The sequence below is a fragment of the Zootoca vivipara genome, chromosome 11 (assembly GCF_965207765.1).
Source record: "Zootoca vivipara chromosome 11, rZooViv2.hap1.1, whole genome shotgun sequence".
Taxonomy (NCBI): domain Eukaryota; kingdom Metazoa; phylum Chordata; class Lepidosauria; order Squamata; family Lacertidae; genus Zootoca; species Zootoca vivipara.
Window position 1 is genome coordinate 1,635,022 of NC_142594.1, and position 24,383 is coordinate 1,659,404.

At 43.8% G+C, this 24,383-nt stretch overlaps 1 protein-coding gene across 1 annotated transcript in view; it reads right to left on the bottom strand.

The window, feature by feature from the left end:
• Nucleotides 1-24,383, bottom strand: part of CNTNAP2 (contactin associated protein 2) — an 836,988-nt gene that overhangs the window by 64,178 nt on the left and 748,427 nt on the right. Inside the window, exon 16 of the mRNA XM_035101355.3 lies at nucleotides 8,005-8,175. Coding sequence (XP_034957246.3) covers nucleotides 8,005-8,175 — 171 coding nt within the window. The remainder of the gene's footprint in view (nucleotides 1-8,004; nucleotides 8,176-24,383) is intronic.

Consider the following 24,383-nt stretch of genomic DNA (forward strand, 5'->3'; position numbering starts at 1 on the left):
GGCAACCAAGATGATTGAAGGTCACCGTTAAGAGCGGTGGCCTCTTAAGCTGGTGAACCGGGTTCGCGTCTCCGCTCCTCCACATGCAGCTGCTGGGTGACCTTGGCCTAGTCACACTTCTTTGAAGTCTCTCAGCCCCACCCACCTCACAGGGTGTCTGTTGTGGGGGAGGAAGGGAAAGGAGAATTTTAGCCGCTTTGAGACTCCTTCGGGTAGTGATAAAGTGGGATATCAAATCCAAACTCCTCCTCCTCCTCCTCCTCCTCCTCCTCCTCTTCTTCTTTGTCCTCTGTGGGGAGGCAGGAATTGTTCTGTGCATTGTACCTTCCACAGCCACCTTAGTGTATTCTGAAGTCTGCAACTGCTGTCCTGGCTCCTTGGTGTCCAAAGTGAGGGCATGGAATTGATTTTGCAGCTGCAGTGACACAGCATGTCTCCTGACCATAGCTGCCAAGTACCCCGTTTTCCCTGGGAAACCCCCGTTTTTACTTACCTTTTCCGTATCATATCGTCTCCCGTTTTTCTCCGTTATTTTCTCCTGCCGGCAGCCATTTCCCCCCCTGATTTGCCCTTCTATGGGCACCAAAATGGCCACTGCTGGCTTCAAAAGTTGCATTTACGCATGTCCGGAAGTGCATAGACGCGACTTCCGGTGTCGGCAGCGGCCATTTTTTGTGCCCATAGATGGGCAGAGCGACACCGGAAGTTGCGTCGATGCAACTTCCGGTGTCACACGGCTGCCGGTCCCGGATTCTGCAGTAAGCTCCTGACAGTCCTGCTTCTGTGTGTCACATTCCTCCAGGGGTTTGTCTCCTGCAATGGGTGATATTCCTTCTCTCTGCCCCACTCTGCTCTAGCAAATACCCCTCATTTCCCCCAGTAGCTTGAAACATGGATAGGCGGGCCTCATGTTGCTGTGCCTTCTCCTCCAGCAAAGCAAGCAGCCCTGTTTACAAGCTCCCAGAGGCTGCAATCAGCCAAATAAAGCTTCTTCTTTTTTTTATAATAGTTTTTATTAGTTTTTATACAAACAAGACACACAAAACATACAATATAACACTGTCCCTTCAATTTCCCTCCACCCACCCGTCCACTTCTGCCACCAGTAGGACCCGTGGGCCTTCAGAATCAAAGGGGGTCCATTATAAGTTGGGTTTGACCTCCCCCCTCCCTCCTCCCCCCTTATCCCCTCCCTGCCACTGAAGGGACAGGGATGGAGGAGCTCTGAGAGTTGGTTTCCCCCCCAGCTCTTTCAAAAAAAAAACACACTTAAACAAACACACACAACAGTAGGGAAAAAATGAATTCCCAAGTTCTTATTGTCTTAACATTATAATTGTGACTTCCTCGATACTCTTCCTCCTGGTTTTCCTAACTTCTCTAACTAATTGTGGCGGGTTTTCTATTCCAATTCAAAATCTTATTCTTATAATATTGACTCAATCCTCCTCCTTTTCCATGCTGCCCTCCCACAGGTCCCCTTCTGCCACAAGAGGGACCTGCAGGGCACAGCACTTCCAAGGTTCCATTTCTTGTGTCTGGGTTTCCTTCCACCCCCTCCTCTCCCCTCCGAGCACCCCCTGCCACTGGGTGTCTCCAAGTAAAGAGAGGAGGGTAGGCAGCTCTCTGCCCAGACACCTATCTGGACTCACAGAAATTAATATTAAACTACCAAAAAAAATTTCTTTCCTCAGCCATTCTTCTAACTCCCTCCAGAAAACTCAGTTCCCCCCCCTTAACATCAAATCTCTACACTAAATCTTAACCATATACTTTATTACACTCTCCTTCCCCTCTCCCTATGTCTTTTCCCCCAATTGGCTCAGCATTTCCGTTAACAAGCCAAGATTTCGAAGACCGTCGTTCAAAGCCAAAAAAAACACCTTTTAACTAAAATTTTCACCCCACACCAGTTCTTTCCCAATTCCATCTCCAGGCCTTTAATCCCCCCTGCCCCTGTCCTTCCCATCCCTGAGTAACACCACTCCACATATTAACTCCTCCAGGATCTTCAATTCCATTAATCTTCACGTCCCTTTGCTTCTCGTTTTCTTGCTTTTCTTGTTTTTCTTCCTTTTGAAATCCATGCTTTGCTTCATCCAAAATATATTTTTTGTAGTCCAAGTCGCCTTCAAAATTCTCCTCAGGTTGTTTCTCCTCACACACAGTCTCAGAGTCAAAAATCTCAAAATCCAAATTGTCCTCTAAATCCTGAACTTGGACTTCAGCCTCTACTGATGATAAATTAGGATGTTGCCGTTCCTTGTAAATGTCCTCCCATATTTGTAGATAGTTCAGCACAGCCTCCTGGAAGGCTCGAGAATACTTTGTTTTCATAGTTCTCTTAACCACAGACGAACAGGAGATAGGGGGCAAAGGGTGCTGGAAAATTCCTTCCTATTTAGACGATCGACTCCATCTTGGTTGATCTTTCCCTTTGTCTTTAACTCCATCACAAATCCATTCTTAATTTCAATTTAAATAATTCTACCTCATTTTCAATCGATTTTTACTGTTCACAGCAATGCAATAAAGCTTGTTCTAACTTCTAACAAAAGAGTCACCTGCTCCCTGTAACTAGCCCCGGTCAGCAATCTGGCTGAAGCTTTTTGAGCCCAGGGTTGCCATAGGTAAAGGTAAAGGGCCCCTGACCATCAGGTCCAGTCGTGTCCGACTCTGGGGTTGCGGCGCTCATAGGCCAAGGGAGCCGGCATTTGTCCGCAGACAGCTTCTGGGTCATGTGGCCAGCATGACAAAGCTGCTTCTGGCGAACCAGAGCAGCGCACGGAAACGTCGTTCACCTTCCCCCCAGAGCGGTCCCTATTTATCTACTTGCACTTTGATGTGCTTTCGAACTGCTAGGTGGGCAGGAGCGGGGACCAAGCAGAGGGGGCTCACCCGTTGCAGGGATTCGAACCGCCAACCTTCTGATCAGCAAGCCCTAGGCTCAGTGGTTTAGCCCACAGCGCCACCTGGGTTGCCATACATCCGGAATAAAAACCACCTGGGTTGCCATACATCCGGAATAAAAACCAAACTTTTAAAAAAGCTCAAGTTGACGTTTTTGAGCACTTTTGAAAGGCAGCCCCAAGTAGAGTGCATCACAGTAATCCAAACAATGTCTCTTTAATGAGTTATTCTGCAAGTAAAGGTGTGGGCTTACTGGCAGGGTAGGCAGCACACAGGAAGGGGGCTTATTTATTTACTCCCTCACCACAACTGCTAGGCTAGGAGCCTCAGAGAAGAGGTCCCCATTGGCATGGGTGAGAACTTTTTTCTAAGGCTCCTCTAGCTATGCAATCACGCCCCCCCCCCCGCCGCTTCCCAAGCACTGCCTTCTCACTGAGTGAGCTGTGGAGGGGGGTGGTTGGTGAATGAGTGAGCAGGGGGAGATGCCACCTTTGTCCTCCCCCCACGTGAAATACTGTAAAAAGAAAAGAAAAGAAAAGAAAGGTTGGGAGCTTCCGATTTCTCCTTTTAAACTAGGCTTATATAGGCATGTTGTGGGAGAAAAGGCGCCCCGATCGGCTGCTGCAGATGCCAAAAATGAGCGGTAGAGAAAATAACTGAAAACAGGAGAGCAGTGGGGAATTGGAAATCAAAAGAGGCAAAAATTCAACAAGAAATTGTTGAACTAAAAATTAATGTCTTATTCTAAGTACTGATTTCAAGTTCATGTCCGATGCCCTTTCCTTCCCATGCATCATTCCCTGTGAAGGGGTCCATAGCAGAGTAGCTGCTGCGGCCACATTGTGCACACTGCAAAAAGCCAGCTTGTTGAAATATGGCCTAAGAAGCCATGACTACTGAGCATTAAACACTTTCGCAATGCAATCCTGTCCATGTCTATTCAGAATAGAGCTTTCTCCCATTTATAGGTCTGCAGCTTCAGCAACCAGGCTGTATTGGATTCCCACTGTTCAGTGGCTGCAAAGATTAAATAAAACCTGCTTTTCTGTTTCACATAAAATATCTTGTCCAGTTCCACAGGTGGGGCTCACATTTAGCCAGGCCCTATTCTACTCTCCTGTTGGCTCCAGAGAGTGAGCAATCATATTTTCTTCATATCTTTAATATCTAATGTATATGTTGGATTCTTACAAAAAGTATATGAATATGCAGTAAGGGACTCAAGAATGATGCTCAAGAGAAGAGAAAAGGATGGCCACTATTACAATATTCTAGAGGCTTTATCAAATGCTTTCCAGAGACCTATCAAATCTGATCATATAAAATGTGAATCTCCATTGTGTGGGATATATTGCTTCCCATGTTATTATTCTCCAAGGCAGAGAATTGTAAATTTACATTTATAAATACCAGTGGTGTTATCAACCGTTTACTATTGATTTTCTCTTAGACCAAACTCCTTATTGCCTCTGGAAAGTTTTATGAATGTTATTTGCTCTGAACTACCAGCTAAATGATCACCTGCTGGACTAGGCAATAAAAAAATGGGAAAGTCAGTTGGGAAATCTACGCAACTTGGATCTTACCTCAAAAGAACCATTCCATTCACATTCATCTCTATAGGGAATGTTAGCCAGGGATGTATTCTCTGAACTCTCATGAACCACAGTATTCTCCAAGCAGGGAGTGAGGGTGGTGGGCGGTGGGGGGAACTGGGGAGCACGCAGCCCTTGAGAACTCCAACTCCCATCAGCCCCAGCAAACATGGTCACTGGTCAGGGATGAGAAGAGTTGCAGTCCAACCACACCTAGAGGGCCACAGGTTTAGGTTCTCAAAATTGTACTTTGCCACACAAGTAGATGCCTGAATGGAAGGGCTACAAAATAAAACCAACACCATCTTAGCTAAAGGGGCTTCCCAGTTAAGGAGCATTGTTGGGGCATTATATAGATCTCTATTAAGATTTCCTGCCAGGGATCAGATAAATTGTTCGGCAGGCAGGCCCACAACGTGGTTCCTACTACCCAAACAACTTATTTTCATAGGTATCTTTTCACAGAGGGCATCATCTGTAAAATAAATCCCCCCAAACTGAAATTTCACCAAATTTTGCTCTACCGTATTACTGTATTCTGCCTGTCTACATACATGAACCTTAGAATATATACACAAAATGAAAGAGCCTCATCAGGAAGGAAACGCTTTGTCTGCAACTGCAAGTTTATCCCTTTGACTTCTGCCAAGAAAACTTTTCTTAATCTGGGAGATGCCGCTCTACAGCTCAGAGGGCACAACAACTTCATCTTCAAAGAGCAATCACACTTTCAAGCAGAAGTAATCAACTCACCATGTGAAGCAACATACTCATGACTCCTGGAGCTGGTTTGTATATGCATGCAGGCCCCTTGATCTCTCTGTCAACAGAAGTCTTGGGCACCTTCCACTATGATGGCTCATTCTTAGACGCCTTCCTTATCAAAAGCGGTGTGAAACAGGGCCGTGTTCTCGCCTCAACCCTCTTTGGCATACTCTTCTCCCTGTTGCTCTCATATGCCTCCAGCTCGACTGAAGATGGTATGTACATCCATACAAGGAGCAACAGGGGTCTGTTCAACCTGGCACGTCTCTACGCCAAGACTTATCTGACAGATGTCATTTGCAGGAGACACAACCGTGACTGCACACTCCAAGGAAGCTCTACAGAGCCTCACCAACCCTTTTGCCCAAGCCTGCAGGAAGTTTGGCCTTGCCACCAGCCTGATGATGACCAAAGTCAGAATGTTGCCAGCCCTCCATGCATCAGCAACGGTGCCCACACACTTGTGGTGGTTTGTCTCCCGGGGTTCCACCATAACCAGCAACCTCTCCATCAATGCTGAGCTGGACAAGCGTTTTGACCAGGCAGTTACGGCAATGGTTTGCTTCTCCAAAAGGGTCTGGAGAATGTGATGTCCAATACTAAGATGAAGGTCTACCAGCCTTGCATGTTGATCATGCCGTTAATGGAAGTGAGTCGTGGGCAACTTACAACAGTCAGGAGCGACGCCTCAATGCCTTCCACACCGCAATCTACTGGTAGATCCCTGGTAGGTTTTGGTAGAGTGCGGTTTACCAAATCACTGAGTCCCTTTCCTTAGCGTGGTAAAATAGAACACACACCCCGCCCCCTTGCCCCACCCTCCATTGTTGCACAATCTGCAGAGCAGAAGACGGAGTTTACTCAGTAAGGCCGTTTGTTTCCCCAGCGATCTGTAGGGGGTAGGTCACTGCCAGTTTTTAATTTTGTGAGTAGATCGCAGTCTCTTGGGAGTTGGCCACCCCTGCCCTAAACCTGCTCTCCTAGAAATGTGGGCAAAAGCAATGCAGGGGAAAGGTGTATTGAAGATTTGGTGCAATTGGGTTGTGTTGTTATGTGACTATGTTCCCAGTTACTACTAGACCCTGAGATGAGTTGCTTGGACTAGCAGGGATTAATATAAGGATTATCATAGTCTCCAGACAGTTTACAGATATAAAACACACAGACACAGACACAGACACAGACACAGACACACACACACACACACACACACAGCAAATAGGAAACTGACTAAAATTGGGGGGGACCCCCTAACTTAGGCTGCAACCCACCCAAACAAAGGAGGCCTCCCCAACCCAGATGATGAATTCTGATGTTGAGCTTCAGACCATATTTTGCGCTCTCCTCTTTCACCCTCATTAAAAGGTTCTTTAATTACTCCTCACTTTCTGCCATCAAGGTTGTGTCATCGGCATATCTTGTTGATATTTCTTCCGGCAATCTTAATTCCAGTTAAATAAGCAGGGAGACAATATACAGCCTTGTCGTACTCCTTTCCCAATTTTGAAACAATCAGTTATTCCATATCCAGTTCTAACTGTAGCTTCTTGTCCCACATAGAGATTTCTCAGGAGACAGATGAGGTGATCAGGCACTCCCATTTCTTTAAGAACTTGCCATAGTTTGCTGTGGTCGACACAGACAAATGATTTGCGTAGTCAATAAAGCAGAAGTAGATGTTTTTCTGGAACTCTCTAGCTTTCTCCATAATCCAGCACATGTTTGCAATTTGGTCTCTGGTTCCTCTGCCCCTTCGAAATCCAACTTGCACTTCTGGGAGTTCTCGGTCCACATACTGCCTAAGCCTGCCTTGTAGAATTTTAAGCATAACCTTGCTAGCGTGTGAAATGAGCGTAATTGTGCGGTAGTTGGAGCATTCTTTGGCACTGCCCTTCTTTGGGATTGGGATGTAGACTGATCTTCTCCAATCCTCTGGCCACTGCTGAGTTTTCCAAACTTGCTGGCATATTGAGTGTAGTAGCTTGACAGCATCATCTTTTAAAATTTTAAATAGTTCAGCTGGAATATCATCACTTCCAGTGGCCTTGTTATTAGCAGTGCTTTCGAAGGCCCATTTGACTTCATTCTCAAGGATGTCTGGCTCAAGGTCAGCAACCACACTACCTGGGGTGTACCAGACCTCCATATCTGTCTGGTATAATTCCTCTGTGTATTCTAAAATTTAGTTTGCCCTAAAACACTGGGGTGTCAAGCAGGAACTGAGATAGCATGCTGGACCCAGGTTCAACCTTCAACTGAGTTATGAAGTGTACAGTTATTGGCCCAAAGGCATCTCTCATGGGTTGAACCTACCTCATAGGTTGTTGTGTGGATTAAAGAAGGAAAGGGAAACATATATCTCAAGCCCCTTAAATTACATATAAATGTAATTTAAAAAGTGAAGGAATCTGTCAAGATTCATTAGCTGCACTCAAGTTTAAGCACATAAAATTCCATATTGGACTGTAGCCATTAACTTTAAGACAAAACTCATTTTGGAGCAGATGAGGGACACGCCGTCACTTTCTCTTCTGCAACATTGGGTTGAGTCCAATGCTAGCCCTGTTCAGAGGACCTTCACTGAAGTTTATGGAAGTGACTAACATAGGACCATTAATTTCAACGCATCTACTCTGAAAAGAAGTAGGATTGACAAGCTAGTTTTACAGAAGATGCTAGATGCCCAATGCCTTACCTTTGCCTAACATGCCATTAATGCTGTGAAAATACTCACATTTCAACTCAAGTTTGATGAAGTCTGTATTCCCCAGATTTTCAAGAAACACTCCATCAGCTGCTGATGTTTTGAAGTAGAAAGAAATGTCAGCACTAGTTTCGCCTTGAAAGGTGGAGAAGTGGAGATATGAAGATGGAGTAATAAATGAGGCTGCGTTCCAATAATTCTCTGTAGAGACATAAGAAACAAGGAAGATGCATTGGTGTCCCAGTGCTCTTTTTGAGCTATGAGTTACTTCTAGTCAGAAGAAATAAAAAATGGAGCTGAGAAGGGCCAGGTTTTAAATTCCAAATAGACTACAGCACTCTTCATGTGTCTATGTTTCTTTAGAAGTCTACATTTTTTAATATATATATATATATATATATATATATATATATATATATGGTTCTATTCATTTTCAAGATATAATATAACAATTACAAAAAAGATAAAAATATACAAAAACAAAATCCCAGCCTACTCCCTTCTCCCATCCAGGATTGATCAATCTAGTTGTTTGTCAAAATCCAATCTGTGGTTTCAGTAGTTACCAGTCTTCAGGGTTATCAGTAAAGTATTTTATAAAAGGATGCCATATTTCAACAAAATCATCTACATCATTTGTACCAGTCAATGTATGTAATCTCTTTGTTACGGTAATTTTGCTGATACGGCAACGGACCTACATTCTGCTTCCAACGAGAGACACACAGATGTTCCAATCCCTTGCAATTCTGTGCCCCTAGTAGGCATGCTGCTACTAAAAGAAAAGCAATTATTTCTTTATAACAAAGATCAGATTGCCCTTCCTTAAAAATAGTTAACAATCCCAGGGGCTTTATGCAGTTTAGGATTTTAAGTTTAAGCTACAAATCCACCAGGTGGGTAGTGTTTTAACATATTGCTGAGAATGGGACAAAACACAACTGAGGCCAAGGTCTTAATACAATTCAGAAAAAGTGATCAGTTCTATCACACAGGACAGATGAACAATTCAAGAAGTGCCAGAAACTGCCATTAGATCTCAGAACGTGAGCCAAATGAGCTATCACAGAACGTGGCACACTTCCCCCAAACTGGCTCTGATTTGAGTTATGGTACGCAGAACAATCTAGGATAGATTTTCATATGGAAGATAAGGGGCTATTTTATCTTTCTCCCAAGCAACAAATGTCTACTGATTGCAAGGCCAGTTATAAACTTCCGCCATTATGTATTTAGAGTAACTGAAACCCAAAAGTCAGGGAGTTTGTTGGCTGTGTGAACAATGCAAGCAATTGAGATTCTGAGACAGATAAGAATACACATAATCTCATTTATGAAATGAGCTTTGCAAAATCTGACACCTGCGAGTTGCTGTTGGAAATCAATTCAGTTTTATTCCTGTAAGGGAAGGGGATCTGATGGAATCACTCAGACTTGATTCCTACATTCCTATATTCTTAGCTCTTCCCAATGCTTATTAGGCATATCTAAGGTGGTATTCTAAGTTTCACTCAGAGGAGACCTGATGAAATTAATGACCAGATCCATTCATAGCAACAGGTCTACTCTGAGTAAAACTATCACCAAAAAGTAACAGTGAAGGAAAGAAGACAATGGATTGCCTTGTTGAAGAAAATGCTTGAGGGGCAGAAGACAATGGCTCACATACACACCTGTTTTTGTGTATGAAAGCACATACCACTTCAAATTGTTCGAAGCACCAACACTTCGAATTGTGATCAGAAACGTACTGGGAGCCAATGTAGGTCTTTTAGGACCGGTGTTATATGATCTTAGTGGCCACTCACAGTCACCAGTCTAGCTGCCACATTCTGGATTAGTTGTAGTTCCTGGGTCACCTTCAAGGTAGCCCCACATAGAGCACACTGCAGTAGTCCAAGCAGGGGATAACTAGAGCATGTACCACTCTGGCGAGACAGTCTGTGGGCAGGTAGGTAAACAGTTGCCCTGGACACAGAATTGACCTGCGCTTCCATGGACAGCTGTGAGTCCAAAATGACTCCCAAGTTGCACACCTAGTCCTTCAGGGGCACAGTTACCCCATTCAGGACCAAGGAGTCCTCCACACCTGCCCGCCCCCTGTCCCCCAAAGCCAATACTTTTGTCTTGTCAGGATTCAACCTCAATCTGTTAAAAAGCATGGGGGAGAGGATGGAACCTTGAGGCACCCCACAAGTGAGTGTCCAGGGGTCTGAACACTCATCCCCCCACCACTTTCTGGACATGGCCCAGGAGGAAGGAGCGGAACCACTGTATGACAGTGCCCCCAGCTCCCAGCCCCTCTAGACGGTCCAGAAGGCTGTTGTGGTTGATGGCAGGGTCTTTTAATGGTGGGTTTTGTATATTTTCCCTTCCTTTTCTTGTTCTTTTATACGACTTTACGTTGTTTTGATTAAGTGCTGTTTTTGAAAACAGTATCTCATTAAATTGCTCTTTAATATTTAGCTCTGTGTTTAATTTGGGAAGCAAGCGGCCTCAGGTCCTGCCCTGGAAGAAAGGGGTATATAAATGAAATAAAGAGCTTGCATTCAAATTTCATTCTTTTTTTTTTTAGTGGAAGAGAACTTAATCAACCTTTCCCCTGCCTCCTATCAGTCTGGAAGAAGCCAGATGTCTAGAGGTGACATGACACAATCAGAGCAGGCAACAGAAAGCAACATTTACTGGTATGCCAACCAACACACTGGGTGCTTCAAAGGAAAGGAATAGCACAATTGTTAATGAAATAGTGGAGTGGCAGCTGGATTCAGTAATGCAGAAAGATATCCACTGTTTGCAGTGCTCCTCACATACATCATCAGAAGATCATTTCTCATAAGCCTTGCCTTCTTTTCAAAGTATCTCATCATGAGGTACACCTTGCTACTACTGACAGCATTACTTTCATCAATCACAACGGTGAAAGATATCAACATTGTTTGCTTTTAGAACAGGCTGAGTGTAAGATGTTTTAATGAAGCATGTGAGCTGGGATGCTCTCACATGAATACTGTTTTGCAGAACAGTTAATAGGGAGGCACCCTTCTGACTACCTAAGAACCCCTTCATTATTATAGGGTACATTTGGCCTCATGATCAGTATAACCTGTAGGCATTTATAAGGATATTGCTTGCTTCAGTTACACTTTACATTTTAAGGGGTACATACAAAACACCCTCTGTATATACTTTATATAGTTATATTTTGGGTATACATAAAACTACATATTTTATGATTCATAACATGTTCCCTGGGAACATACTGTAAGACCCCTAGATATTTTTTACATGTACAGTGGTACCTCGGTTTAAGTGCACAATTGGTTCCAGAAGTCTGTACTTAACCTGAAGCGAACTTTCCCATTGAAAGTAATGGGAAGTGGCTTAATCCATTCCAGATGGGTCTGCGGAGTACTTAAACGGAAAGTACTCAAACCGAAGCATACTTAAACCGAGGTATGACTGTACTGCTGGTAAGCCAGGTATCCCATGATCTTATATTTGTGCATCTGGTTCTTCTTACCTAAGTGCAGAACCTGACATTTGTCCCTATCGAAATTCATTTTGTTAGTTTGGGTCCAGTTCTCCAATCCGTTAAAGTAATCTTCAATCCTGATTCTGTCTTCTGCAGCATTACCGCGTTTCTCCAAAAATCAGACACCATCTTATATTTATTTTTCCTCAAAAAAACACACTATGGCTTATTTTCAGGGGATGTCTTATTTTTTTAAAAAATTAAGTATGGTACAGTTTAACCCAGGCACCCCCAAACTTCAGCCCTCCAGATGTTTTGGACTACAATTCCCATCTTCCCTGACCTTTGGTCCTGTTAGCTAGGGATCATGGGAGTTGTAGGCCAAAACATCTGGAGGGCCAGAGTTTGGAGATGCCTAGTTTAACCTAAAAGGTTAAACTGCCTATCACTATGGCTTATTTTCAGGGTATGGCTTATATTCCTTGAATGCGTAAAAATCCTGCTATGGCTTATTTTATGGCTACGTCTTATTTTCGGAGAAACAAGGTAGCTACCACTCTCAGTTTGGTGTCATCTGCAAATTGGATGAGCATCCCCTCAATTCCTTCATCCAAGTCATTTAGAAAGATCTTGAACTACAATGGCCCCAGGACAGAAGCCTTGCCACTTTCTCTCAGCATGACGAGGAACCATGAATGAATACTCTTTGGGTTTGGTCAGTCAACCAGCTACAAATCCATCTAACAGTTACCTCATCCAGCCCATGTTTTGCCAGCTTCCTCACAAGAATACCATGGGGGACTTTGTAAAAAGCCTTACTGAAATCAAGGTATCTACAGCATTCCCCTGGCCCACCAAGCTTTTAACTGTGAGCTTTATGTGACATGACTTGATTTGAGAAACCCCTGCTGGGTCTTAGTAATCACAGCACCCTTTTCTAAGTGCTCACCATTTAATTATAATCTGTTCTAGGGTCTTCCCTGGTATCGATGTCAACCTCACTGGTTGGTAGTTACCTGGGCTTTCTCTTTTCTTCTTTTTGAAGATGGGGACAACATTTGCCCACCTCCAGTCTGCAGGGACCTCACCTGTTCGCCAAGAATTCTCAACGATAATGGACAAAGATAATAGACAAATTACACCCACAAGCCCCTGTAATACCCTTGAATGCAGCTCATCAGGCCCTGGAGATTTGAATTCATTTAAAAGTAGCCAGGTGTTCCTTTACCACCTCTTTTCCTATCTTGGGCTGCAGCCCCCTCCTTACAACACCCCCACTGCTGCTGCGCCGCCGCGCCAGGATCGCCCGGCCACCCGGAGATCCGGGGCCGGAGGGTCCCAGTGGCAAAAGCAGGGTAAGGAGGGGTAAGGAGGAGGCCCTGGCCCAGCTGCCCCGTCGCCGAACTCCCACTGCTGCCGCTGCCACAGAAGCGAAGAAGAGGACCCTGAGCCCCCATCCAAACAATGACTATCATCAGTCCAGATAAGAAAACAAATTAATTTTATTTTTTTTCATCTACAATACTGTCTTAATTCTTTTGTATTACAGTACATTGATTATTACCTTCATTTTATGTATCAATGGTCTTGGTAGACAGTAAAATTTGTGTTAAATTGTTGCTTTAGGGGGTGTTTTTCATTGTCTGGAACGGATGAATCCACTTTCCATTACTTTCAATGGGAAAGTTCGCTTTGGTTTATGAACGCTTCAGTTTATGAACAGACTTCTGGAACCAATTGTGTTCATAAACCGAGGTACCACTGTATAGGATGAATTATTTCTAGGCTTCCCCCAGGTTTGTACTTGCAGGGAGAGATTTAATGTGTGAAACAATGCATGTTAAACATAATCTGCAGTAACAACAGCTAAAAATTGCCACCACATTAATAGGAATTATTGCTAAATCCAATTGTGATATTTATTCATCCAACGGGGAGGGAGCTGGGGTAGAAGGCCAGGACTGTGAGACAAGAATTCCCTGCTTCAAATCCCACCTAAGCCACAAACTGACCAAGCAGCTAAGGGACTGTCCCCAAGCTGCACAACGAGGATGATAAATACTGACAGGGTCACTGAGATTATAAGTGGAAACTTCTGAACATATTGGACTATGTATTTACCACGTCCAATTATATAACATTATCGCAATGTAATACAAATTCAGAAAATTACTATCATTGCAGAGACTGAAAGAGCAGATGCCTTTACCAGTACTACTTACTGGATGCAGCTGTTTCCATGTTTTTTTTTAACCTGCTGCCCTTTTCAAGTCACACAGTTAAAGCAGCAATAAGCTGGTTGCGTCATGCATGAAAAGCTTGTCAAGCAATTTGTATGGCTTGTGAACTGCATGTTGTTTGATAAGTTTTACAGAAGCTAGGGAAGAAAAGAAAAGAAAGGCCAGTTGGAGACTTTAAAGCCTCATATTTGTTTGTTTCGAAAGAGTATTATACCAGCGTTATCCTTTAACATCTTTGGGGGCCTCTGGTCAAGAAGCAGCATTTAAATGAATGAATAGTGAGGGAACATAACAAGCAGCGTAGCTCTAAAACATCTTGGTTCTGGGCGGATGCGACAATAAGCACCTCTCATCTCTCCGTGCTTCTTGATCTGTCACCAGGAGATGGAAAATGCGTGTGAGGCATCGCTCAGAGCCCCATCTGTGGAAGCCCTGCAGCCATTTCCAAGCAAAGGTTATTTCCTACTCTGGCGGAGTGGCAGCTCAGATGTCTTGGAACAAAGGGCAAGCTTTAATAGCCACCTTTGTTCTCCTTCCTGGCCTCTTGCATTTGCCAGCAGCAGCCAGAAGCTGTGAGAGACATCAGCAGTAGCTCAGTGAAGAAGCTCCTCTGAGGGAAGAACATCTGTCAGGAAACAGATCTGTTTGCTCTGATATCAACTGTGACCCAAAGAGTCAGCAGCAAAGCAGCAGGTGGAACATCTGAAGATTTAGGGAGAGATTGTACATGCATTTGATCCTCTTTGGCAGGGCTTTTTTTCAGCCAGAACTCACGGGAACTCAGTTCCGGCACCTCTCAGGTGGGTGCCATTATAAGACAACAAAGGAGGCCTTCTTGGTGAGTTCCGGCACCTCTTTTTCTAGAAAAGAGCACTGCTCTTGCCTATTTATTTTCAGCGTAGTGTAAACCCCCTCAAAAACTTCCGTTACAGGAGGGTATAAGCACTGCAGATAAGAATAATGCAACATAGCTGCTACCACCCTGAGGACAGATGGAGAGAAGATGTAGAAAAAGACCCCAGAGCAATCATTTAAATATTTGAAACAGGCAGCATCTCTCCTCCTGACCCCTAAACTTTTCCAGACTTAAATGCGCCCAGTCCTTTCAAAATTACAGCTTTCCTTGGACCCCTTTCATGGGTGGCTCTTCCTCTCTTGCTTTAAATGCTATCATTTTTTTAAATGTACAAGTTGAAAGTGTAAGTGACAAATTAAAAAGAAAACATAGCTAGAATGGTTATGAATGAAAAGGACACCCCCCCCCCCCTTGAGGAATAGTGTGCTAGACTGTTATAGAGCAACAGGATATTGTTTTGTGAGTGAACTGGGCTTCTCATTTTTCATCCTGAGACACTGAAGTCTTTTTCAAGGAGGGGCATCATTTCCAAAACTACTAACACAACTTCACACACTGATAACAAAAGGAGAGGAAGCAGGTAGGAAGTAAAAGGATTGAGGAAATCAGATCCCCTTTTCAACGGTACTTTTTTATTTTACTAGAAGACACTGATTTTCTAAAGCAAAACACGTGTTTGCATCCTAAGCAAGCAAGCAAGCAAGCAAGCAAGCAAGCAAGCAAGCAAACAAACAAACAAACAAACAAATTAAAAGAAAACACCAGAGAAAGGGGAGGGCACAGCTCACAAGAACTGCAAAAGGACACAAAAGTAAAAGTAATTACACCAATGATTCTCCCCATCCCCAGTGAGTAATACTTACAAAGGCATGATTTATTTGTATTTATTAATTAAATTTATATACCGCCATTAATCCATGGGCGTAGCTAGTATTTCGGTTGGGGGGGTGTTAGGGGAGGCAGAACCTCAGTTATTTTTATTGATTTACTTGATGGGGGGGGGCAACTCCCCCCCACTCCTCCTTGGCTTTGCCCATGCCTTTATCATAAGATCTCAGGGCGGTTCACAGAATAAAATACAAGATAAAAACACCAGTAAATTATGGACCCCTGTTTTTCTTCACTCTCCAGCTGGCGCTTGCACAGGACAATGTCCCTGGGGACTGTAAAAGGGGGGTCCTCTGTCCACTCTGTCCACAAACAAGGCTAGCTGGGGACCTGAGAGGACTCTTCATTTCAGGGTTTTGGGTTTCTCAGGGATTCCTGCATTGCTTGGACCAGGAGTCAGCAAACTTTTTCAGCAGGGGGCCGGTCCACTGTCCCTCAGACCTTTTGGGGGGCCGGACTATATTTTGAAAAAAAATATGAATGAATTCCTATGCCCCAAAAATAACACAGAGATGCATTTTAAATAAAAGGACACCTTCTACTCATGTAAAAACATGCTGACTGTCCACAGGCCGGATTTAGAAGGCAATTGGGCCGCATCCGGCCCCCGGGCCTTAGTTTGGGGACCCATGGCTTGGACCATGTGGCCCTCGGGGTCCCTTCCAACTCTACGATTCTTTGATTCCAAGATGCTGAACTCTTCCCTTAGCACCACCATCCACAGTATTTATTTGCCTGCGTGGAACTGAAGAATACACAAAGCACTACCATTCACTTCTCTGATTTTCTAGGAAGATTCGTGCTTCTTCTTCTATCCTTTTCCTTTCCCGAAAGCCATTGCAGTCTTTTTACCCCAAGTATTTTCATACTATGTATTCTCCATTTTCTCCACAAGATGGGAACACATTCAACTGGAAGAAATATATTGAGTGGATGATTCTGCTTTTTGTAATTACTGAAGGCAATGGGCTTAAAAATTGCATCCTCACCGTTTTTCAAAAGAAACTAGAATCTCTCAGCTGCCACATGCAACTGTTTCTGACGCCCCCCCTCCCCCCGCTGCATTCCCTGCTTGGCTCTCCATGAGTGTTGGTTATAAATAATCCATTCTTATTTAGCATAGGAATATATTAACTCTTATTAAATTTAAACTGAATGCATCTTTGGGAACCTTAATTTACAGTATTGCCGAGTATAAATAGCGAGGGTTGCCACCAGTTCCACACCCATTACTCAGAGTTTTATAGCGGCACTGAAATTGACCAACTAAATGACTGTCCTGGGTAGCACATGATGCCATAAAGCTTAATGCTGATTTATTATTTAATAAAAGGTGTTGAAGATAATCAGGTTGTTTAATGCCAGGACTGGCTCAGTTTGCAAGATGGGATGCTCTGACTGGAACCCAGCCAAACAAGAAACATGGTCTTCTAAACATTTTGTTTATTTCCCATTTCTGCCTTCAGTAGGAAGTGTTGGGAAAGCCTATTTCGGAACAGGAAGGATTTTAAGGTGAGAGTATATGAGATTTATGGTGGAAGTATTTGTTACGAGTGGCACTGGAATACCTCAGAAAAGAGCATCCATTGCCAATTTCTCCTCGTTTCCCTCCAGCATTTAAAAGCACTTGCACACGCATGATGCCACCACACTGCGCATTCCCCCACCCCATGCCACATTGTTGGCTACTGCTGGTGGATGAAGACATCATGAGGCAGGCAGGTGCCCTGGTCACCATGCAAATGGGAACAAAGAGGTTTCTAGGCTGCACCGTGCCCCAAATGGCATAATTGTGGTGGGGCACAAATTTTGGAATTGGTTTAAGTTTAAAATGTTTTTTTTAAAAACAACAACAGCAACAACATTTGAAAATAAATTGTTGCCGAAGCCCATTCTGAATCAGGCTGGGGGGAACTTACCCAACACTAGTTATAAAGAACCGGGAGATGCAATTTTGGGTGGCATTCCTATACCATCCATATCATGTGGTCTCACAATAAGGGTGAGAGTAGGAAATCATTTCCCCTTTCGTCTGGTCTGATAACATTCTCACTGGTGAACCAAGACAATCCTCATTTCCTTTTAAACTGTCTACCTTGCATTCCGTATTAATACGGTATATTGCATGAATGGGATTAATGACTTTAGAAGCTGCAACAAGGCAGTGGTGTAGTGGGGGGTGCCCCGGGTGCACACATTTTCAACACCTGGTTCTGTTTCAATACAGCTGAGCGTTTCTGTCACTGGGCTCCATTGAAAAGAAGCTTCTCCATGTGAACCAGGAAGTGAACCAGGAAGTGACCCCTCTAGACAACAGAACGACTCTTCTTTTCTTATCTCTGTGACTGCGATCTCCTGCGTGATGCAGACACCGTTAGGCAGTTGAATGCGCATGACTCTGTGCGTTTCCCACCCTCCCCTACGCACGGCCCCAGGCACTGGCAACCCATGCTACGCCACTGCAACCAGGTTATGCACTGGATATGATTTCATGTTCTACTTTCAAAAAGCACAAGGTGGCCTTTAAATTCTGCCAGACATTTTCAGAGCTTGGGGTGACACTTGGTGTGTTGCTGCTTTAGGATTACAATGCTTTGATGCATCATTTTGGACTCCTAAAAATATACAGTGACTAATCTCCAGGATTTATCATTTCTCTTCCCATGTTTAGATGAATGTGGGGGGTCTCCAGGAACAATTTCACTCCACCCCCATGTGCTCATTTCCATGCACCGCATGAAACAAGCTACTACCAGCTGCCCTAGAAGTGCTTTGAGGACTTCCCATGCTTTTTAAACAGCAATTGCCAACAGGGGAAGCAGAGCGCATCGCTCAACAATGGTGAGATTATTAAGAGGGGAAACAAGAATAGAAAGAAGGGAGAAGAAAAATAGACAAACATTCAAGAGATTTAAGTGAATTGCTTTCTAAAAATTATGTCTGCTGAGGGGAAGTGATTTCAAATTGTTTTAATTAACATCTTCAAAAGTCTACCTATTTTCAGTTTCAAAATACTTCCAACAGAGGGCAGCAAGATGTAAGATTTACACCAAACATGCCTAGCCCTTTAACAGATATTTTTTTAAATTTTGATCATGTTTTCTAATAAATGCATTTAGACAACTAGTTACATTTGACTGCCCACCAACACACACACACACAGAGATAGGAGTTTTGTTTTTGTTTAAATTAGATTTCTGATGTGAAGGGACATACCCCTCCACAATTTCTCCCCACCCCCTTTTGTTAAAGCCAATAATTTTCTCCAAGGTTTGTATTCCGAGATAGCAAAAAAGAATGCCTTAATTTTGGTGGGATTCATGAAAAACTACTTAGGAATTAAGGGGAAAGAGAATCTAAATTTCCTAGGTTTTCCTCATTACTATTTGTGGATAAATCCCAGGGGACCCAGAGATCCTCCCCGTCTATATTTGATTTGCAAGCCTGCAGGCATTTTCCCCTTTATGCCACAGCTAGATCATGGACGCACTTAGTAAATATTACAAGTGTAGAAGCCCAGTGAAATTCATGGTAGATTGTGAGCTGTGGGCCAAATCCCTGCCCCCACCCCACCCTACTTTGGATTCCCCTCCAAAGTAACAGGGAAGAGGAAGAATTGGTCCCTGAGTCAACAACTTCTCCTCCATCGTCATTTGGGATGGCTCAATCTCTCTTCTCCCACCTACCTGGTGATGCTGAGGGGAATTTGCAGTTACCAGGGCCTGCCCTTGGCTAAGGTCAGTAATTGCACACCAGCCTGGGCTGCCAGGGACTGATGAGAGACTCCTTCCCATTTTGTCCCTCAATCCCAGTTTCTGCCACGGGTGGAAATGCACAGAGAATTAGAAGAAACCCTTTAGTGCCTTGCTCTCCCCCAGCACATCCACATATTGGGGACACTATTTATTACGGCTGTACATCATTTTTGTTGTTTTCCTCTGGAGAACAATTAATATGCAGGCATTTCCACCTTAGGGAGATGCACAATAAAATACTCTCACTTTTTTTGCAGACAAAAACTGACCATTTGTTTCTAAAAAGAAGAACACATAACTAGGAGATGGATGTTTGTGTGTGTGTGTGTGTGTGTACAGAAGAGCTATGTTCAAACAAATGCTACTAAGCTTTTATCTGAATGAAGATTTCCTCTGACAATATAAGCAGCATGATCAGAGCTCAAGGGCTTTGTGCAGGTTATCAGAAGAAGCCAAAGATAAAAGAGTGGCCTCTTATCATTTGAACTCAGCGGGAGCTCTAACATTAGACACCAAGAGAAAACATAAAACAGCCAGTGCTTAATAACTAGCAATCGAAATGACATGTCTATATTGTATTTTCTAGCTGTTTTTCCAAACGTCTCTTTTTGCCTTTGAAACGTGAGTGTGTACATGCAATCAAGATTCACAGTGCTGCTCTCCAAATACTCAGGAACAGACACCTTGATCCTAAACACATTTATTTGGAGGCAAGGGTTAGTTCCAACATGAAGGTCCTCCTGTCTGCAACATCAATGTGTGAAACAGCCATGAGAGATCCTACACCACTGACACACCTTGCAGAGGACTTGATGTTACATGAATCACAATGCTTTTCAGTGCAGGAAGTTCACACCTTGTGCGGCACTGTGGTAGGTGTATGCAGGTAGGAAGCAGTTTGCGCAGAAAAGGCTCCGAATGCCATTTCTCAATAAACACACATCCATTCCCATATTAGAAGGTGTTAAAACAGGGGGCAGCAAACTTTTTCAGTAGGGGGCTGCTCCACTGTGCCTCAGACATTGTGGGGGGCTGGAATATATTTTTTGGGGGGGAAATGAATGAATTCCTATGCCCCACAAATAACCAGAGATGCATTTTCAATAAAAGGACACATTCTACTCATGTAAAAACACACAGATTCCTGGACCATCCACGGGCCAGATTTAGAAGGTGATTGGGTCGGATCCGGCCCCCAGGCCTTAGTTTGCCTGCCCATGTGTTTGAGGCTTCCTTATCACCAGTGCAATTTTTCTACAAAAAGAGAACTCACCATGAACGCCTCCCTCGTTCTCTTAGAATGGCAATGGCACCCACCTGAGAGATGCTGGAATTGACTTCCGGTGAGTTCCGGCTGAAAAAAAGCCCTGCTTATCACACCTACATGTGACAAAACTAGACATGGGTGCATTTGGACCCTGTGCCAGGTTTTCTATAAAGACACGATTATCTTCTGTGAAACAGTCCTAAAAGGTCTGGCATATTTCAACAGAACCTCTTTCCAAGTATGGGTCACGTATGTCTTCATATTTGCGTGCACAGAGTAAAAATACAAGAGCCTCATGAGTCAACAGGCACAAAATTGCACTGTGAGAGCCCTGCACTTTTTGTAAACAGACCCTCTTCCCACCCCTCACCTGCACAGAAACCAAGCCTGGCAATGGAAGAGCGAAGGAGCTGCCCTTTGCCAAGTATGGCACAAAGGGCTCCAAGTGCAGTGCAATACCATCCTATTTCTTTTAAAGCTTTCCTTAAAAATGGATAGAATTGAGGCTGGTCTGATTTGACATGAAATCACCCCACTTCCTCCCCCACCCAGTCCCACTTCTGGCAGTTTTCTAGGTGAAATGGGGGTTCAGAGGGCATGGTGCTCGAGGAGGAAGCTGCAGTGACGTCATAGAATTGTTAAGAATTATGGGGCAACCAGGTCATAAAAAGAGTAGAGGCTGGCTGCAAACACAATGCATTAATCACATTATTCACAATAAACTAAAGAAGTATGGGCAAACCTTGAAAATATGTGGGTTATTTAGGGGCAGTCCCTCCCTCCCTTCTTAAAAGCATCTATAATATCTGACCCAATATTATATCAAAACTCTTCCTGCTTCAAGATTTTACAATTAGAAAGCAGTGATTTTTTAAATTTTGTTTTGCTCTATTGCTAGCTGTACTTAAAAACCAAGTACTAAATAAGGTTGCTAATAAATAACTCCCAGAATTTGAGTGTGTTTTATTTCCAAGCAAGTTATCTTTAAGACTGTAGTCCCAGAATGTCAGCTCTGTGAATGTTAACAAAATCGCCATTTAAGCCCAAATGTGCTCAGGAGATGAGGTGAGCAGCAGCGGATGTGGGAAATTGTTTTAAAGAGCAGGAAGCAAGGCAGTTAATGGCCTTTAAATACTGTACTGTTAGAATATAGTGTATGATGGTTACTGCCTTTTGGGGGAGAGCTGATGGTTTGTTGTGAGGTTTATCTCAGGGTATATCTGCCAACTAAAAATTTAATGATTTGCAGTAGAGAAATCTCTGGTTAAGAATGGTTTCAGGTTAAGAATGGAAGGAATTAAGTTCCGGAAGGAATTAAGTTAGTAACCAGAGGTACCATTGTACTTCAATTTCTGTTATAGATGGCAAAGTTTGGCTACAATCCATGAGGCTTTTGTCTAGTGTTTTCCCACAGAAATTCATGGTGTTTGTGCATGCACACGAAAGCTCATACCAAGAACAAACTTGGTTGGTCTCTAAGGTAAAGGGACCCCTGACCGTTAGGTCCAGTTGTGGACAACTCTGGGGTTGCGGCGCTCATCTCGCTTTACTGGCCGAGGGAGCCGGCGTACAGCTTCCGGGTCATGTGGCCAGCATGACAAAGCCACTTCTGCCAAACCAGAGCAGCGCACGAAAACACCGTTTACCTTCCCGCAGTAGCGGTACCTATTTATCTACTTGTACTTTTATGTGCTTTTGAACTGCTAGGTTGGCAGGAGCTGGGACCAAGCAACGGGAGCTCACCCCGTCACGGGGATTCAAACCGCCGACCTTCTGATCGGCAAGCCCTAGGCTCTGCGGTTTAACTCACAGCACCACCCGCACCCCTAAGGTGCTACTGGACAATTTTTATTATTATTTTAATATATATTTCTACTACATCAGACCAGTAGCTGAATCTAGCTGAATCTGGATGTGTGGAATAAATTCCTGCAGAAGATGCCCTTGATTTTGCCCTTGACTTGAATTGTATCCAAATAAATGTAAGATGGGGGCATATCACTTGCTATATCTTGCATCAATAATATAGTGGTGTTATCACAGTATTGCAGGCAAACTTTTAGATAAAAATAAAGCTTAATTTCAGGAGGTGCTCACAAAAAGGATTGGGAATCTTACATCATCAGACAAGCTGGGCTCAAATTAAGCCTCTCCGCTTTCCTCCTCTTCCTCCTCCTCCTCCTCCTCCTCCTCCTCCTCCTCCTCCTCCTCCTCCTCCTCCTCCTCCTCCTCCTCCCAGTTGGGCTGCTCTCATGTTTTGGCCATCTCACCCTTTTTATACAAATCAATACCAATAGAGGAGGAAGAATAAGATAGACTGTTCCAGATGTTACATATTGATTATTGAGGTGGAGAAATATTATTTAGGAAAAAAGAAACATAGATGGGATAAGGTTAAGCTCGAGGAAAAAGAGAGGATGCAGCTAGGCATACTGTTCCGATGGACTGAAGAACATTTGCAGCCCTCCTGTGGAGCTTTTGCCTTTTGCTCTCTGGTCAGACTGGCTCCCTTTTCAGGTGCTGAGGGGCGTCATTGAACAGAGGGCTACATCAGCCACGCAGAGCCCTTTGGGGGCGCAGGGCCACATTACCCCAGGGGAAAGGCAGACTGACAGACAACCATGCGGCCATGGAGAGGCCGCCATGGAGAGGCCATGCGATTCCCCCTTGCAGTTGCCTTTGCTGCTGTTTTTTTCTCAGGACTTGCTCCTCCTCCTCCTCCTCCCTGAGCGCAGCAGCAGTGGCACTGGTTGGGGATATAGGGTCATTGTGGGGTCAAATCAGAAGCTGGGAAGGCTTTCGTAATTCCGGGACTGTCCCTGGAAAATTGAAAAACTTGGAGGGTATGCAAATAAGGTGTTGTTATAAAGAAAATTAATATATAAGCTTCTGTTGTATTTTACAACATGATAACTAACTTGAGGCCCTTTTGTTTCTCATAACAAATTACAGGTGTTCCAGTTGCCTTCATGTTTGTGGTAATTAGCAAACTTGGCTTTTGGAAGAGAGAGAAATAGTACGACGAAAAAGATCTCAGCATCTGATCCTCGACTTTGCGCTGTTATGCTGAGCTATGTTCCAGTATCTCTGAGTGACAGAATACACTGCCAAGCAAGCTTCCAGAAAGTAAAGCAAAACACACACAGAGATCCACATTGTTTGCTCTCTCATATTGGAACAGCAAACTAGACAAGACACAATTCACAAAATTAGCATTGCACTGATTGTTTTAGGGGGAAAGCAGGTGTCAGGTCCCCATTGGGATGAGGGCCTGGTGGAGGGATGCATGCAGACTTTAACCCTTTGCTCTCTACTGAGACCCAGTGTGGAATAGTGGATCGAGTGCTGGATGAGGACCTGGGAGACCAGGGTTCAAATTCCAACTCAGCCATGAAGTCCGTTGGGTGGACACCTGGAATACTGTGTCTAATTCTGCGTGCCACAATTTAAGAAGGATGTTGACAAGCTGGAAGGTATATAGAGGAAGGTAACTAAGGACTCAGCTATATAGGTTTTAAGTGTGTTTTAAGTGCATTATACAATTGTGACACTAGATGGCGATGGTGCGCTTATGGCAAATTCAATATATTTTTATAAATGCTTAAAAAAATTCACAGCGTTTATTATATGTGTTTAGATTCCACCTATGATGATCAAGGGTCTAGAAACCAAGCCTTATGGGGAACTGTTGAGGGAGTTGGGGATGTTTTGCCTGGAAAAGAGGAGACTGAGAGGAGATATGAGAGCCATCTTCAAATATCTGAAGGGCTGTCCCATGGAAGGTGGAGCAAGCTTATTTTCTGCTGATCTGAAAGGTAGGACTTGAACCAGGACTTGAGACAGGAGAGTCCAGCTAAACATACGGAAAAGCTTTCTGACAGTAAGAGCTGTTTGACAGTGGAATGGCCTCCCTTGAGAGCTTATGGAC